The sequence below is a fragment of the Chelmon rostratus genome, chromosome 14 (assembly GCF_017976325.1).
Source record: "Chelmon rostratus isolate fCheRos1 chromosome 14, fCheRos1.pri, whole genome shotgun sequence".
NCBI classification, from domain to species: Eukaryota; Metazoa; Chordata; class Actinopteri; order Chaetodontiformes; family Chaetodontidae; genus Chelmon; species Chelmon rostratus.
This window is the reverse complement of record NC_055671.1, coordinates 21,440,165-21,454,818: the sequence shown is the minus strand read 5'-3', so window position 1 is coordinate 21,454,818 and position 14,654 is coordinate 21,440,165. Positions and strand designations below refer to the sequence as shown.

The following is a 14,654-nucleotide window of genomic DNA, read 5'->3' as shown; positions in this document are numbered from 1 at the left end:
ACAGATCTAGGGTCACCTGGAATCGGATAATTTGGCCCTTTCGGCACAGCGTCACAGGTCGGTCTGTGGCGATCTCAGCTAACGATGACCTGACGAGCCTGCGTTCCACATCTGAACCCGAGTTTTACCTCACATCTCCACCATATTTATGATTTGAGCTGTTACTCCTAATCAAAAATGGCTCTGTGATCATCTAAACCACTCGCAACGCCCCAAAAACACACACATGCTGTTGTTTTTGTCTTATTCTCTATTGGATGACAGCCCGTCACTCGGTGCAGCCTGGGATGGATGTCGCAGCTGTCACTGTGGACGGCTGCCGCGTATCTGCTGTCGCCGATGCCGCCCCGGCGTTGTTAAAATGCCTCTCGCTTCCCCGCCGATCACTGTCGGGCTCGCCTGTCACTCCGGCGGCGGTGTCTCTCTGCTCTGTCAGCATATTTGCAGAAAAAAAAAAAAAGAAAAAGCAGAAGTTGGGGAGTGATATGACCCAAGGTAAATGATTTATATTCACCTGCAGTGTGGGAGAAATTGACGGTGGGGTTGTCACGTCTTTCCTAGCGGGCTGTAGTCCGCCGGCTGCATATTGTATGTGACGAGTCGAACTTGAGTTGAGCAAGAGAGATCCATCCGTCACCGGGCTGCCATAGTTAGCTCCCCCTTCTCCTCTTTTTCTTTTTTCCCCTGGCCTGCTCCCTCACATTTTCCCTCTGCTTTTTTACTCAATTTCTCCGTCTCAGCTTTGCTCCCTCTTTCTTCTATATTCAGTATTTACTTTGATCTCTATTCTCTCTATATACTTTCTCTAATCCTGCATATGCTATTTGACAGCCTAAACTTTGTGTCGAGGTGGAGAATCACCCCCCCCCCCTCAATAAAAGCTGCTGATTTCCTTCCACCATTCGGAGGAGAAAGGGCAAAGCTTCTCAGCAGGGAGCGGTGGCTATTTATTAGAAAGGGCTGCTGGCTACACCTCCAGTCTGACTGAAATATTAAAAGGGAAGAATATTATATACTCTCCAGTAGAGAAAATGAGGGTGAGCAAATGACGGAATGAGCGAGAAAGATAATAGAGGGCAGAGAGGGAGAAATATTAAATGGGTGAATATTGAACTTCCTGGACCTGCACAGCTCTGGGCGGCAGGTCTCTCTGACTTCAGGATGTTATATACTGACCTCCAGGAGTTTGCGCTTTTGCTGCGATGACTGTGACCATGACTGCAGTTTTGCTGGTGCCGTGATGGAGAAATGAGTTTCTGCCAGAGAACTCCATGTTCCTTTGTTCAAACGATAATGTACTTCCATATCAGTTTGATTTAAGGGACGGTGATGTCGGTTTGTCAGCCTGGTGGTCCATCAGTCTTCTGTCTAGACTGAGATATCTCAACTAATATTGGACGAAATGCTAGGAAATTTTGCACAGACGATTTATGGTCCCAACAGAATGAATTTTAATGATTTTCATGATCTTCAAATATTTCAGTTAGCGTAGCCAGCAGGTCAAAACTTGTCCCTGTGTGCTTACTCAGTTTTACATCCAAACTTTTAGTACATTGACTGAATGGTTATGGACAAAAGTAAGCTAAATGTTAACATACTACACATTGTATATTTGCATGCTAACATGTTAAATGCTACATGCTAAATGTCTTCAGCTTTTTTGTCTGTTTGTCTGAACTTTACAGTCTAACCAGGCCGCCAGCCTGGCTGCAGACTTTCACCTAACTTGAACCGGCCTCGGCTGTCCGCTGAACTTCACACGACTTCATTTATTTTCTGTTTAAAGGCTGGAGGACTAATTCCCAGTCAAAACACAACCCAGACAACATGTAATTTGTCAAGATAAGACACGATAAGACTTTATCCCAGAGGGGGATTCACTGAACACTTCTGACTTTTCAGTTTTAATGCAAAAATCAGCCAAGCATTATTAATACTGTTTGAAAATACAAGCTTGTCATTTTGTGGCTGTGTTTCTATTTCTGTGGATTCCTTGTCACGTTGATGATGTAACCTCATGTAAAGCGTCACTGCAGCACAGTTCCATACCAGATTTTGCATCCATTTTGCACAATTATGCATTAAATTTGGTAGCAAACGAGAGCGTTTCTCCCTGGACTTGATGCGGGATGTTTTATTGCTATGTTAATACCTGGGCACAGTAAACCTGCCTCTATTTTTTGTGTACACGGATACAAACAACAACCTCGTTCTCGCAGAGATCTCAAAGTCAATCTGGGAAATGTAGGCAATCAGCAGTTGCAGTTGAGGTGGTTGAGGCTGATTGAGGGAAAGTGGGTACACCATGATAGCCAATGACACTTCATCACAAAATGACCACAGAACACACTGAACAACATAAAGTGGTTTTACCTAACAGCCTGAGAGCGGGATTTTCTCTGACAGGATGAGAGCAGGTTTCATGCAGTTGGACGTCCAGACAGTGGTTATAATTTCACGGTTAGGCATCCGAACAGCATCGGAGATTCGCGGAGCTTCCGCCTGCGGTGTTTCCACCCAGCTGTCCACTTTGACTGAAGGGTTGCAGGTCCCGCGGGGTTGATCATGCCGAACGGTCATCCTTCACATCTGTGGATTAAATTGGATTGAATTTCGAGATGCACATGTCATGGGTGGTTAATTACACCCAACAGGACTGTCCATTAGTGCCTGCTGTTTTTATCACGACCGTGCTTTCATAGAATAAACATACAGTAAATTAGTTAGTGGGCTACAGTGAGCTGTGTGACTGCACATGCTAATCCAGCTCCCGTGTCAGACTGTGACATAAATATTCATATTTGATCTATGCGCGTCTGTGTATGACTGTATGCATTTAAATGCAGCACAGTGCTGTATAGTTAAGTATAACAGGCATTGTGCATTAGCATAAAGTCAAGGCAGACTGAATCCAAACTGTGCTTATAGATTTAATTTCCTTTGATCATCATCATCTCGTCACCAGCTGTATACTTTAATTATAGCACGAGGTGCAGCAAGCTTCTTGTGAAAGGGATGTAGGACAGATTTGCAGAGAATTCTTTGTGGGGGGGGGGTTGTTGTTTTTTCTAGTTGATGGTTAATAGCTGGTCGTTTATGATGAGCACTGGCAGAATAGATGGTCTAACTAGAAACCAGGTCGTGCAGGCCTGCTCCAGTGATAAAAACTCTCATTATAATATGGAAAGTATAGTTCTGTCAGTCACACGTCAAGGAAGTGACATACAAACAGTTAATTTTGCTGGAAAAGGCTCTGTAAATTGATAGAGATCTCAAACTCTAGATGCAGAACTAGTCTCCCCTTAACAAGCACATGCATGAATTGTTAAAGCAACAATACCCAAGCTTCTATCACATACGGACGGTTGAGGAGCAATTTATAGTGAGTAGTTTCAGGTTATGATGACAGGAAGTGTATAAAGGCTGCCGTGCACAATGGTATGAACATGATTGGACTTTATTAGTCAGCTGGTTGCAAAACTAGTTGAGCCAGCGATAGAGAAGCATGAATGAAGCCTCTGATGCCGATCAGAAGATGATGTCAGTGCTCAACCTGACGTAACCTCACGCTCCATCTTAGTTCAGTGGTGACTTTTGTTTCAAAAGAATAACACTGTTGATCTGTAGCCTGTGAAACCCAGAATGAACGTTGAGGCGGTAGTGTAATGGCAGTAATACTGGAATCTCTCAGTCTCATGACAGCTACACATCTGTCTACATCTGTGCAGAAGTATCTCAGCACTTTCAACTCCTACCAGCCATGCTGTCGTTGTTGTCAACAGGAAAGATGTGGGGTTTGGAAGCTTGTATAAATGCTACCACTGTACACATTCATGTCCAGAATCATCTTTTTTTTTTTTAAACTATTATTGATTATTCATTTCTGGCTGGTTGTCCCCCCAAATTCCAAACTTCAATCAATAATGTGCAGTGACTCAGTAATGTAGTCGTGGTTGTTTTGTTGTAGTAGTTGTAGCAGCTACTTTCCTTTGGGCAAAAACAAAATACAAAAAAACTGACTCATTTTAAAAAATGTGTTAAAGCTTCATCCAGTATCATTCAGTTTGTAATATAATAAGCCAAAGTTCATTTATGTAAAAAAAACAAAAAAAAGCAAATTAAATTAAGACTGACAGTGAAATGATGCAGCGTCATGCACCGAAATGCATCAAGATTAATGCAGGATTTTGGTTTTGGGTTATTGCTGCTCATGTATAGTCCACAACCATCACCAATCATTGAAATTATTCCTGGAGGGAGTTTCCTCTGTGCTTTGTGTGTCTCTGTATTTCATCACCTCCGAGATACTTCAGGCCACAACTGATTATATCTGCCCCTGGTCTGACTACCACCTCATAAACACAAACACACACGCTGACAGACACACATTCACATATACACAGATACACATGGACACACAGCTGCTCGTGCAGACACATTAATCTTTAATGACATCATTTATTTTCTCACCCGAACCCCCCCCCTACTGGTCCATGAACGTGTCACGGCTGTGACATATTGCTGCTGTGCGCTCAGTGTTTGTGTGGAAGCAGCGATCAGAAAATCAGATAGATCAAGTTTTATTATTTATAGAAGTGCACATGAATGGAGCCGTCACACTCTGCTGAGTACAAATAGCGACAGCGGGGCAAAAATATAAACATCTGCCGTGTCACAATGTCAATAATCTGTGGCAGTTAATGTGAGTAAATGTCTTGTCTTCAATCTCTTCATCAATGTCTAACACACAACGAGAGCCTGGCCCGTGCTGGGGTGCTTTGGCTGATGCTGTAGCAAGTACAGGAAGTAATGTGTTTTACATGTTCAAATAGAGAGAAATAGAAGGCGGGATAAACACATGGATGGACCAGGCTGTGCACAAAACAGCCTTAGAAGAGAGGTCAACGAGTCCTAGAGAGGACACGAGAAATCCCCGATCCCTGATCTCAAACCACTGCAGTGCCTCAAGCTTTCCGTCCTCGCTGATTTGCTTGAACACTTGATCGTAAAAGCAACAGTGACCGCAATCTCGTCTCACTGAGCTGGTTAGCTTGAGGAAGATTTAGAGGTGTGCAGCCTGTGTCCTGCAGCTCTTTATCTTAAGCCTCATTTCCACTGAAGGTACAGCTTGGCTCGACTCGACTCTTTTAGTACGCTGTTTTCCGCTGCAGGTAGAACGCCTTCAGCTTAGGAGAGACGATGAAACAAGTGATTCTGTCTGACCAGCAGTGGTCTGCAGTGTTTTCACTTTAGTATTTGCTCATTTCGCTTGTTATCTTGAGCAAGTTGATACCTTAAAAAAAGAAGCACTAGTTACCATCCACTTTTTCCAATGGGAGACCAAAAAAGAATGGTTTTACCATGCAGTGGAGATGAGGCGTGACAGCTCACTGTCGCTGAACATTTTTGTGCCTCCCATACAAACATGAAAAAGTATGTACTGACAGAAATCACTGTGTTTCTTAAGGCTGCTTCACAGTGAAGTCCAGCCAGACATTTCAGAGCAGTTAATTAATACAGCTGTGAAACATCTGTAGGAGAGCCATCAGGGGGGCGGGGCTTATATCAGTGAGATAAAATTAAAACCAGCAACGCTGGAGAACACGCCTGCTTTGTACGTAGCTGGATGGAAAACATAAAATAACCCTTTATGAATTACCCAGGAGGCTTTTGAGTTTTTGTGTTTAGGAATATTAAATTATTAATTAACGACGTGAGGACGAAGGATGGCGATAAGATGATATACTGTCTGTTGTCTTTGGAGTCAATGGTAATCGACCTTTTTGGTCATTTAGGTTTGAGGATGTGTTGGAAAGCACAAATTTAAAAAAAAATCCACATTGCTGACTGTGGGGAGTAAATCACTGCATTTGAACTTTCTATACTGGCGATAAAAATGGCGGCATGAATAAAATAAAATGACACAGGTTTTATCCCTTAAACTAGCGGGCTAAGACAGAGTGACAGCCAGGAGCAAAGCAAAGAGCTTTTTGTTCTTTTCATTCCAACTGAGAGCTGGGATTTCTAATGTGAGGCTTCTGTTTTATCTTCACTCACTTTACTGCAGGAAAGAGGCAGTGACATACACCGAGGCCTCCACTTCACTTTACATCCTCCTCTCTGTACTCTGGCTCTAACTGACTCAACAGTACGTATTTAAATGTCACCGGAGCTTTCATGAGCTTCTGGAAACAGAGATTTTTTTTTCCTTTTATAAGCCCTCAGGTTTTTTTTTTTTTTTTTTTTTACCTCTCAGAAAACTGGAGAAATGAATCTTTAAAATTCTGTTTCAGTAAAATATAGCACTTGTTGCCACGTATTTCCTAACAGTTACTATTAATTGCAACACCTTGTGAAATACTGTGCTCTGCTGCGGAAATGGCTCTGTAATTACCAAATATTTAAAGCCATAGCATGTATTGCACATATTTTACTTGGTAAATGTTGCCGTGTATTTTTCAGGATAAGCCAGAATGTATAAAAGTTTCAGTACTGAATTTCATCTTGTCACTACAAACAAAATTTCAACCTTTGGGTATAAAAAGAAAGAAAAAAGAGGGGAGCAGAAGTGGCTCCACCTGTAGCAGTCATTAAGAGGAGAGTTATCTATCCCACATGGGCGAGCCGAAGCTCCACTTTGCATGAAGATATTTCACCTCCCTGACTTTTCGACAGGTTGAGCTGCGTTATGAAGAGCTCCCTGGAGGAACGAGCGTGTTGTAAATATCTCCAGACATCAGGGAAACTCAACCATTAAACGCCTGTTTAACTGAAAAATACTCAAACTTGTCAAACTTGCCCTGCCGCGACTAAATCTGTGCAGGTGGCTTCAAAAAAAATGAACGACTTCAGTGGGAGAAAGTTGCTCATTTTAGATGTGGCTGTGCGATCAAAATGAGTAAAATAACTAAAAATCTGTGTTTTATATAATTTACTACCTATTTCAGAAGATCCTGTCTCATTACTAGCAGTCTTCATAAAAGGTGCTAAAAGCTCCTGAGAGGTTCCTCTTAAGAGCTTTTCACAAAGCAGATGAGAGACACTCCCGAGCTCAGAGAAGGGACGAAGAGAGACGTGATCGTGTTCGTACAATAAAATCTGACTGGATACACAGGAACAAGAGACACAAATTAAATTAGACGGACAGAAAGATGGATGGTTAGATGGATAGATGGTCTTCATAAAAAATCTTATATCTGCATGTGATATTTTATCATCAGCACTGAAAGCCTGAAGTAGCTCTGGAGTGATTTGATGATGAGTTGCCTGGATCATTATTAGGCCCATAACAAAATTTGTGTTCAAAAGTCTATTATCTTTGAATTTTTCCTGATGGTAAGCCGGTCTTAGTGACTCAGGAGTCTGCAGGACCGCTAATCCCTCTCAGACTTGGGAGCTACTTTTACTCCTAGACCTCAAAGTAGGAGTTTACTTTTTCTGATTTTTTGTTAGTTGCATTTGTACTTTCCTGTGTACACTGACAATCATTCTAAATGACCATGTCATTGCACTCGTTCATTCAGTCTGACATCACGGCCCATGATTTTGCCTCAGCCAATCAGTAGTGAGTGTTGTATCCCTCCCGTTGCCACTTAGCAGCTGCTGGGAGCAGCTGTCTTAACATTTGTCCTGGCGCTTGAAGAAGTATATTGATTTAAGAGTTATTATTTATTTTTATAAGAGTCAACATGAAGCACTCTCATATCTTTTATTATTATCTTAGCATTATGCTGTTCTCGGGGTGCAGGTCATTTGAACTGCATGAAACATGTTTTCTCAGCAACATGGACGGCTCAATAATCAAACACCACTCTTCCTGGAAAATCTATTGTATCGCCTGCTGTGAGCAGGGTGGTCTGACTGTCCCATATCGGAGATGCTAAAGGTTGACGTGTTGAGTGGGACGGGTTCCCACACACTTCATCACTCAGGAATGGGGCTAAATGCCAACAGCATTTGACAAGACTGGATCGTTTTCTTCTCCATCTAACTTAAACGTGTGCCACAGCGAGAGGTGTTTGGTTTCCCAGCGGCGCCTCAAAACGCTTTGAAACACATTTAGTCATGGCCATTGATCTGCACCTGATGCTTTGTTGATTTGATGTACCTGAATGCCTCGGTTTACCCGAGCTGAGATGCTGTATTGGCACAACACTCAATCAGAGCCTAAATGTCTATAGCCACGCTGGTGGCCCTGCACTGCTTATTACAGACCATGAAATAAAATTGCTTGTAGAGCTTCTGTTATCCTTCACAACTTTACTATCCTGTGATATTTAGCACTGGTGGGCAAGAGCATTTGTGATGAAATTGCTGCTTTTATGGAGCGTTGGTAGGACAGTGGAGTATAGTACGGTGGATTATGATTCTGCTAACAGCTTTGTGGGTCTTTGTTGCGTACTTTATCTGATCTTATGTATTCAGAGTACTTTGTAGCGTGGCTGCTTTGCGGTTCTTGGTTTCTGTACATGGTAATTCCACTACTGCTTATGTCTCCACATGCAGCATGTCAGTCCATCCATGTGGTATGATGTATATATTGTAAAGCCCTCTGAGAGAAATGCATCATTCTGGGTCACATACTGGGTCGCACGCACACACTGTATTCTCTCACCGATCATTGTCCTGTTGCTTCTTATTGAGAGTCACCTCGCTGCCTACAGGGGGGCATGAATAAAAGTGCAAGATCGAAATCCAGCCTTCCAAACAGCATAAGACTGGCTGGCACAGTAAACAGAGCATGTTTGTGAGTACTGTGTGTGTTTCACAGCTCTCAGTGCTGCTCTGAGCTGCTGCAGCAGAGGATTTAAATTTCTTCTTATTTCCCTTCACAATGAAGTAACATATTTTTATTATTATTATTATTATTTTAAAAATACCCTTGTGATGTTCCACCAGAGTATTCTTCCCTATCAAATGTGTCCATGTTATCAGCGAGGCGAGGCAAGCTGAGGGCCGGCGTGCTCGCTGACTGGAGCCGTATAGATCAGCGGAGTCTCAGAGATTATGTCCATTGATCGGGCAGGAGTGTTTTGTGGTTTCAATTGACGGCGGCCTCCTGTCTGATGTTGTGTTCTTTGATTTCAGGGGCCGAAGGGGCCGTGTTCAGCAAATCGGTGGAGACGCCACACGTCAGGGCCGAGCCGTTCAAAGAGCTGAGGTGAGTCTGTTTTATATCAAAGCACACACACGTACCAAAACTTTAGCACACACATACGCATATGCAGCAGCTTTCACGTGTGTGCAAATATGTCTGTTTATGCCTGAACTGAGTATAGATGAAAGGTCCATCAACAGATACAAAGATTCTCTGTTTTTAACTTGTAAGATGTGACTATTTGCTGGTTTCCAAGTCTTCTGTAATATAATATATGATAAACTGAATATCTCTACATTTTGGACTGTTGATCAGATTGATTGAACAAAAAACTGAAGACGGCAACTTGGGACATTTCATAGACCAAATGTTAAGTCACCAGACTCCATTTACCGAAACAGTAGTTTTATCATAGAGATTTAAATATGTTGGACCAATTAGAAAAACACTCATTACCTGGTAATGGAACCATGCTCCCGGTCAGCACTGGTGAAGTGACAGCTCGTTGTGATGTAGCTTCCGTGTGAGAGCTGTCCAGCAGTCGGAGCTAGCTGCCTGGCCTGGCTAGCTTGACTTTTAGCTCATCTTTCTGTGTTTTACAGTGCATTTTGTCTCAGTAGCTCTTGATGGTATAACGTACTGGCTGGCAGCACATCAGTCTCAATCATACAGCCCACCAGCTGGATGATGGCCACAGACCAGCATGCATCACACTGTGTATGCAAATTAACCTTTAGACCTTCTTCGTGGTAGCCCTTGGCATTCCTGATACTGAGTAACACAATATGCATATAGGGGTTAAGGTTAGTCATGTGTAAAGTTTGTACAGTATACAGCACCTGCATGTACCTTCTAGCTAACTCTACTTTGACCCTGTCTCTAATCGCCTAATTAGCCAATTGTTGTTTAATATTTTGATTTTCCTACAAAATTCATGTTTTTAAAAGCCTATATCAGAAGTCATTAATATTCTTGGGCTGAATCGGAAGCTTATGCCTTCCGCCAATTTTCCGGTTTATGATCTAATGTTTTCCGAAGTAGTAGCTTTGAGTAGTGTGTACTAGTAGTCGGAAGTGTAATAAGAGCAGTCGTAAAGTGTAGCTTACAGGTAGGAACAGTAGCCATTGCTGCCCTCTGGTGGTCAGGAGTATTAATGATGGCTATCACTACAGTGGCAATGGCTCCACACTCACACACACACAGCAACACCTACAAATATAGCTGTGTTTGCATTAAAAAGGAAATTGTACCACAAAAGTTTCTTTACCCAGTAACTACTTTTTTATACAGTAGTTGGTAAAGTAATTCAATTACTTCTGAGAGAAGCAACTCGTAACTTGTTACCGGAGAAATTAAAGCAGGTGCAAAATCTTCTGATTTCTGATCAGTTCAGACAATGAAAACACTTTTTTGACAGCAGTAAAGAATATTTCAGAACAATTAAAAGTAATTGAAATTAAATGTATCACAAAAAGTCCGTGCAGAACAGCATCAAAGGCCAGCAAATCAGAAATACAACATTCAGCATATGTTTGCTCAGTCTACTGTGATGTGATTCAAGCAGCTAATTAGAGATCTATCTACATCACTTGGCCTGTTCATTTTTATTTGTTTAGAACAATAATCCAGCTCAAGTACTCAAACACACTTACACTTGTCAAATGCTGCTCATAAACACTGCAGTCTAATATTCTAAAACCAATCACAGACACACCACATTTTGATTTTTCTGCCAGTATTTGAATTCATGATGCATGGCTAATTGATGACTCATCGCTTTACTAATGGCTTTCAAACCCAGCCTAATTCATCATATGGCCTTTTTTCTTAATAATATTTTGCCCAAAGAAAAGTCTTTGCTGTGTCCAGACATTTGCCATTAAAGGATTTAGGACCTACAGCATGAGCTCAGTTCAACACTGACTTTTTGTATTTTTAATCATGCAAATTGTGTGTGCATGAATTTCAGCAACCAAGGTCACAACACTTCCTCAACTGACTCAAGTGTATAACATCTTGCCACCTGTTTCTTGATCGAGGAGAAGAAAGGTGAAAACTGGGTAAAGAGGCAGGAATTAAATGCAGAAATCTATGAAGAGGTGCAAAGAGCACTTTTTCATGGGATATTAGCGCTCCTGTCCAGTAATGTTTGTCTGTAGGAGCCAGAATCAGTGCCGTGTTAAGTAATCTCAGACATCAATAGGTCCATCTTTGGCAGCAGATGCTTCATCCCTCCCCATCTTCCTTTTCCTCTTTATCAGTTGCTCTCCACTTCCAAATCTACACTCGGATGTTGATCATAATCAGCAAACATTAGAGCAACACATCCTGTATCAGGGGCAAATGAATGAGAGAGACATGATGAGAGAGATGAGCAAAGAGAAGCAGAGAGAAGATCTGGCAAAAAAAGAGAGGAAATATACACAATGATATTTTGAGACAGACACCAGAAGAAGTGGGGAAAAAAGGTGATGTGAGGGAGAGGGGAAGAGGTAGAGAGAAAGCTGTCTACTCAGCCATATTTTTGGTGAAACAATGAGCTCTTGGACGGCTGAGAAGTGGGTTATACTGGACACTGGACACATTTCTTAGGGTGTTTGATTCAGTTTTTTCCTGCTGTGAAAACAAGTTTTGTTTATTTCAAGTCCTCCATGTTAAAGGAGGCCATCCATGACACATGAGCATGTTCTCATCTGACTTCCTTATTGGTCACTGTAAGTTTCAGGCCTTAAAATGACTTGGTTAGGCTTGGAGAAAGACAACCTTGTTAGTGTTAGGGGAAGAGAAGGATTGATTGGGGGATGATCTTCTGTTAATGGCTAAAAGAAAGCAAAGTTGCCCTTTTCATAGTAGAAAAGCAAGATAGTGTTGAGTTGACCATCCACCCCAACCTCCTTCCTTTGTTCCTCTGTAGTAGATAGATAGACAGCGGAGCTGTAGCAGCCTGTGGGAGAAGGTGCTCCGCTGTCAGGACAGTCTTATTTATTTTTAATTAACCAAATGATTGCACAGTAATCCAAGTCCAAACTTGATCAAGTTTCACCAATTACTGATCAACCAAAGTGATGATACAACTCTAATTTCAAAAAAAAAAAAGAAAAAAATTGGGACGCTGTGTAAAACATGAATGTGATAACTTGTTGATCCTTTTTAACATATACTCAACTGAAAACAGTAGAAAAACAATATATTTAATGTTCCACCTCATCAATTGATTGATTTTCTTTGGAATGTCACATATTAATGTTTTACATGGTGTCCCGAACTTTTGTAGAATTTGTATTGTAGTCAAAAACTGTCACTTCATCCATCAGTTACACCTGACCCTATTTACAGTCCTCATAGCTGCATTATGCAATATGTTTTATAACAACAGTTAATCAAATTATATGTGTAATAACATCACTCAAAGTGATGAATCCACAGAGGATCATCATCAACTCTGCAGTTTTACAGAGCTTTTCAGCCTCCTCTAGGTCATTGTTTTGGTTTTATATGGTACATTTACTGTATGGGTCACTCTCAGGACTCAGTTTAAAGCCTTGGAAAAGCCTTGAAAGTAGAAAATCTAGCTGCTTAACAGACAGATATTTTTCTCAGGAGTTTGCTTGTACACTGTTTACTGTTTGGTAGCCCGTCAAGGCGGTAATGTATCAGGCCTGTTTGTCTATCAGCCAGCAGTTCTTCTGGGCCTGAGTGGGCAAAACACACACTCTCCATTTGCCACGAGGGAACCAATTACAGCCACCTTTCAAGCCTGAGAGTTTGATAATCTCAAGACTTTGGGTGGACTGTCACTTTAAGGTGGACAGGTGTCACAAGTTATCAGCTGCCTGACAGGAGTCAGTCAAATTAAAGTCTGCCTGACTGTGTGCTGCTGCATCCTCCCTCGCTCCTCCCTCGCTCTCCACCCCCCCGTGCATGTGTCCTGTCCCTGTGTGTGTGTGCGTGCGTGGACAGCTGAAGATGTCTCCTTGGTGTAAATGTCTTGTTTATCATCTTTCTCCCGCCTGTGCTGTCAGATGTGATGACAGTCAATCAGAGCAGAGAGAGACACACACAGAGAGACAGAGAGAGAGAGAGAGAGGGAGGGATGTTTATTTCAGGACAGAAAATAAGAGAAAGAAGAAGAAGAAAAGGACAGAGAGAGATACAGTGTGACAGTGAAGGAGTGAGAAGGGTAGAAGACAAACTGTGAAATTAAATATTTAAATCTATATGTGTCATCCTAATTATTCGGCCACGATATAAATGTTGAGCCCCGTGACTTTTTCTACTGAGTAATTCAAATACTTAACTTTCACGTGTGTGTCTTGACTTACTTGAGCTCCTCCCAGGACTGAGTGGGCTTGATTGACATGTCCATCACTCTCCTGTTGCACCTGTTAAGCTTAGTAACCTCGTGTAATTCCCAGCACAGATCCACCCACCTTCAGCCTCGCAGAAATCAAATCAGCCGGAATAATAATCAGCTAGATTCCCATGAATTTTTAATAGGAATGATCCACAAATGTTCCACTTCGAGTAACTGGCAACCCACTGTTGTTGTGAGTTTGACAGTATTCTGAATTGTATACAGGTCGTGTGAACAAGATATTGCCTTTGGACTTATCCCCATTTCAGCAATTAGTGCAGTTTGCGCCACACGTCCTCTTCTCTGTTTGTGGTCAGCTCTGTTGTCTAGCCAACAGTTTGCAAGGCTGAGGTGGAGACGCATGCATGAAAGAAAAGCCCACGCTGGTTGGAGTGGATTGGACACGACTTTTAAACATTATAACTCGTAGATCTGTTTGAGCCCAATCACTGAAGCGCCAGCAGTCGTAAAGATTTGTCCTAAAAATCAGCGACGCTCCGGCTAAAACAGGCTGCTGTCAAATTTCAAGAAGAACCCAGACCAAAGTGTTGATTAGAAAACACTGCTGAAGTGACTGTTCTGTGACTGCTCTTGACATCCTTTTGTGACACTCTGATCGGAAGTGAAAATAAGAAAATCTAGAAGGAGGGGAAAAAAGATATGACAGAAGTACAAAGTGTGAAGATTAAAGAGCAAGAGGAAGTGAGAGGGAAAAAGACTCGCGAGCGCGAGTGAGAGAACATGAAAGGACGGAAACAGAAAAGAGAAAGAATAGAACAGACGGCCAACTGGAAGAAAGGCTGAAAATAAGACAGACAGGGACCAAGAAGTACAAGAAGTACAAGAGTAAAAGCAAATGAGAGACAAAAGGAAAAGCGAGATGATACAAAGAAAGAAAAAGAACTTCATGTGACAAAGAAATGCTGCAAAGATGAGCGTGACGGGAAGTCGGGGTCGGATAGAGAAGGACTTTGATGACATATATCTAATAACAGTGCTTCAGTGAACTGTGATTCATCAATCACTGCTGCTTTCCTTTCAAAATCCTCGTTTCGACTAATAAAAAAAGTCCCGTCAGTGGCCCACAGATCATTCCTGAGCGACGCTCCAAAGCCCCTCATCATGTGATTGTCTGTATAATTTGACAGTCCGAGTCTACAGCGACGTGTATTTTACCTCCCTCCTCGGCCAGGTTTATGCATC

General features: G+C 42.0%; 1 protein-coding gene across 1 annotated transcript in view; it reads left to right on the top strand.

The window, feature by feature from the left end:
* The window catches only part of sgcd (sarcoglycan, delta (dystrophin-associated glycoprotein)), a 140,237-nt gene that overhangs the window by 105,881 nt on the left and 19,702 nt on the right, over positions 1 to 14,654 (top strand). Inside the window, exon 6 of the mRNA XM_041952956.1 lies at positions 9,088 to 9,160. Within this exon, the coding sequence (XP_041808890.1) occupies positions 9,088 to 9,160 (73 nt within the window). The remainder of the gene's footprint in view (positions 1 to 9,087; positions 9,161 to 14,654) is intronic.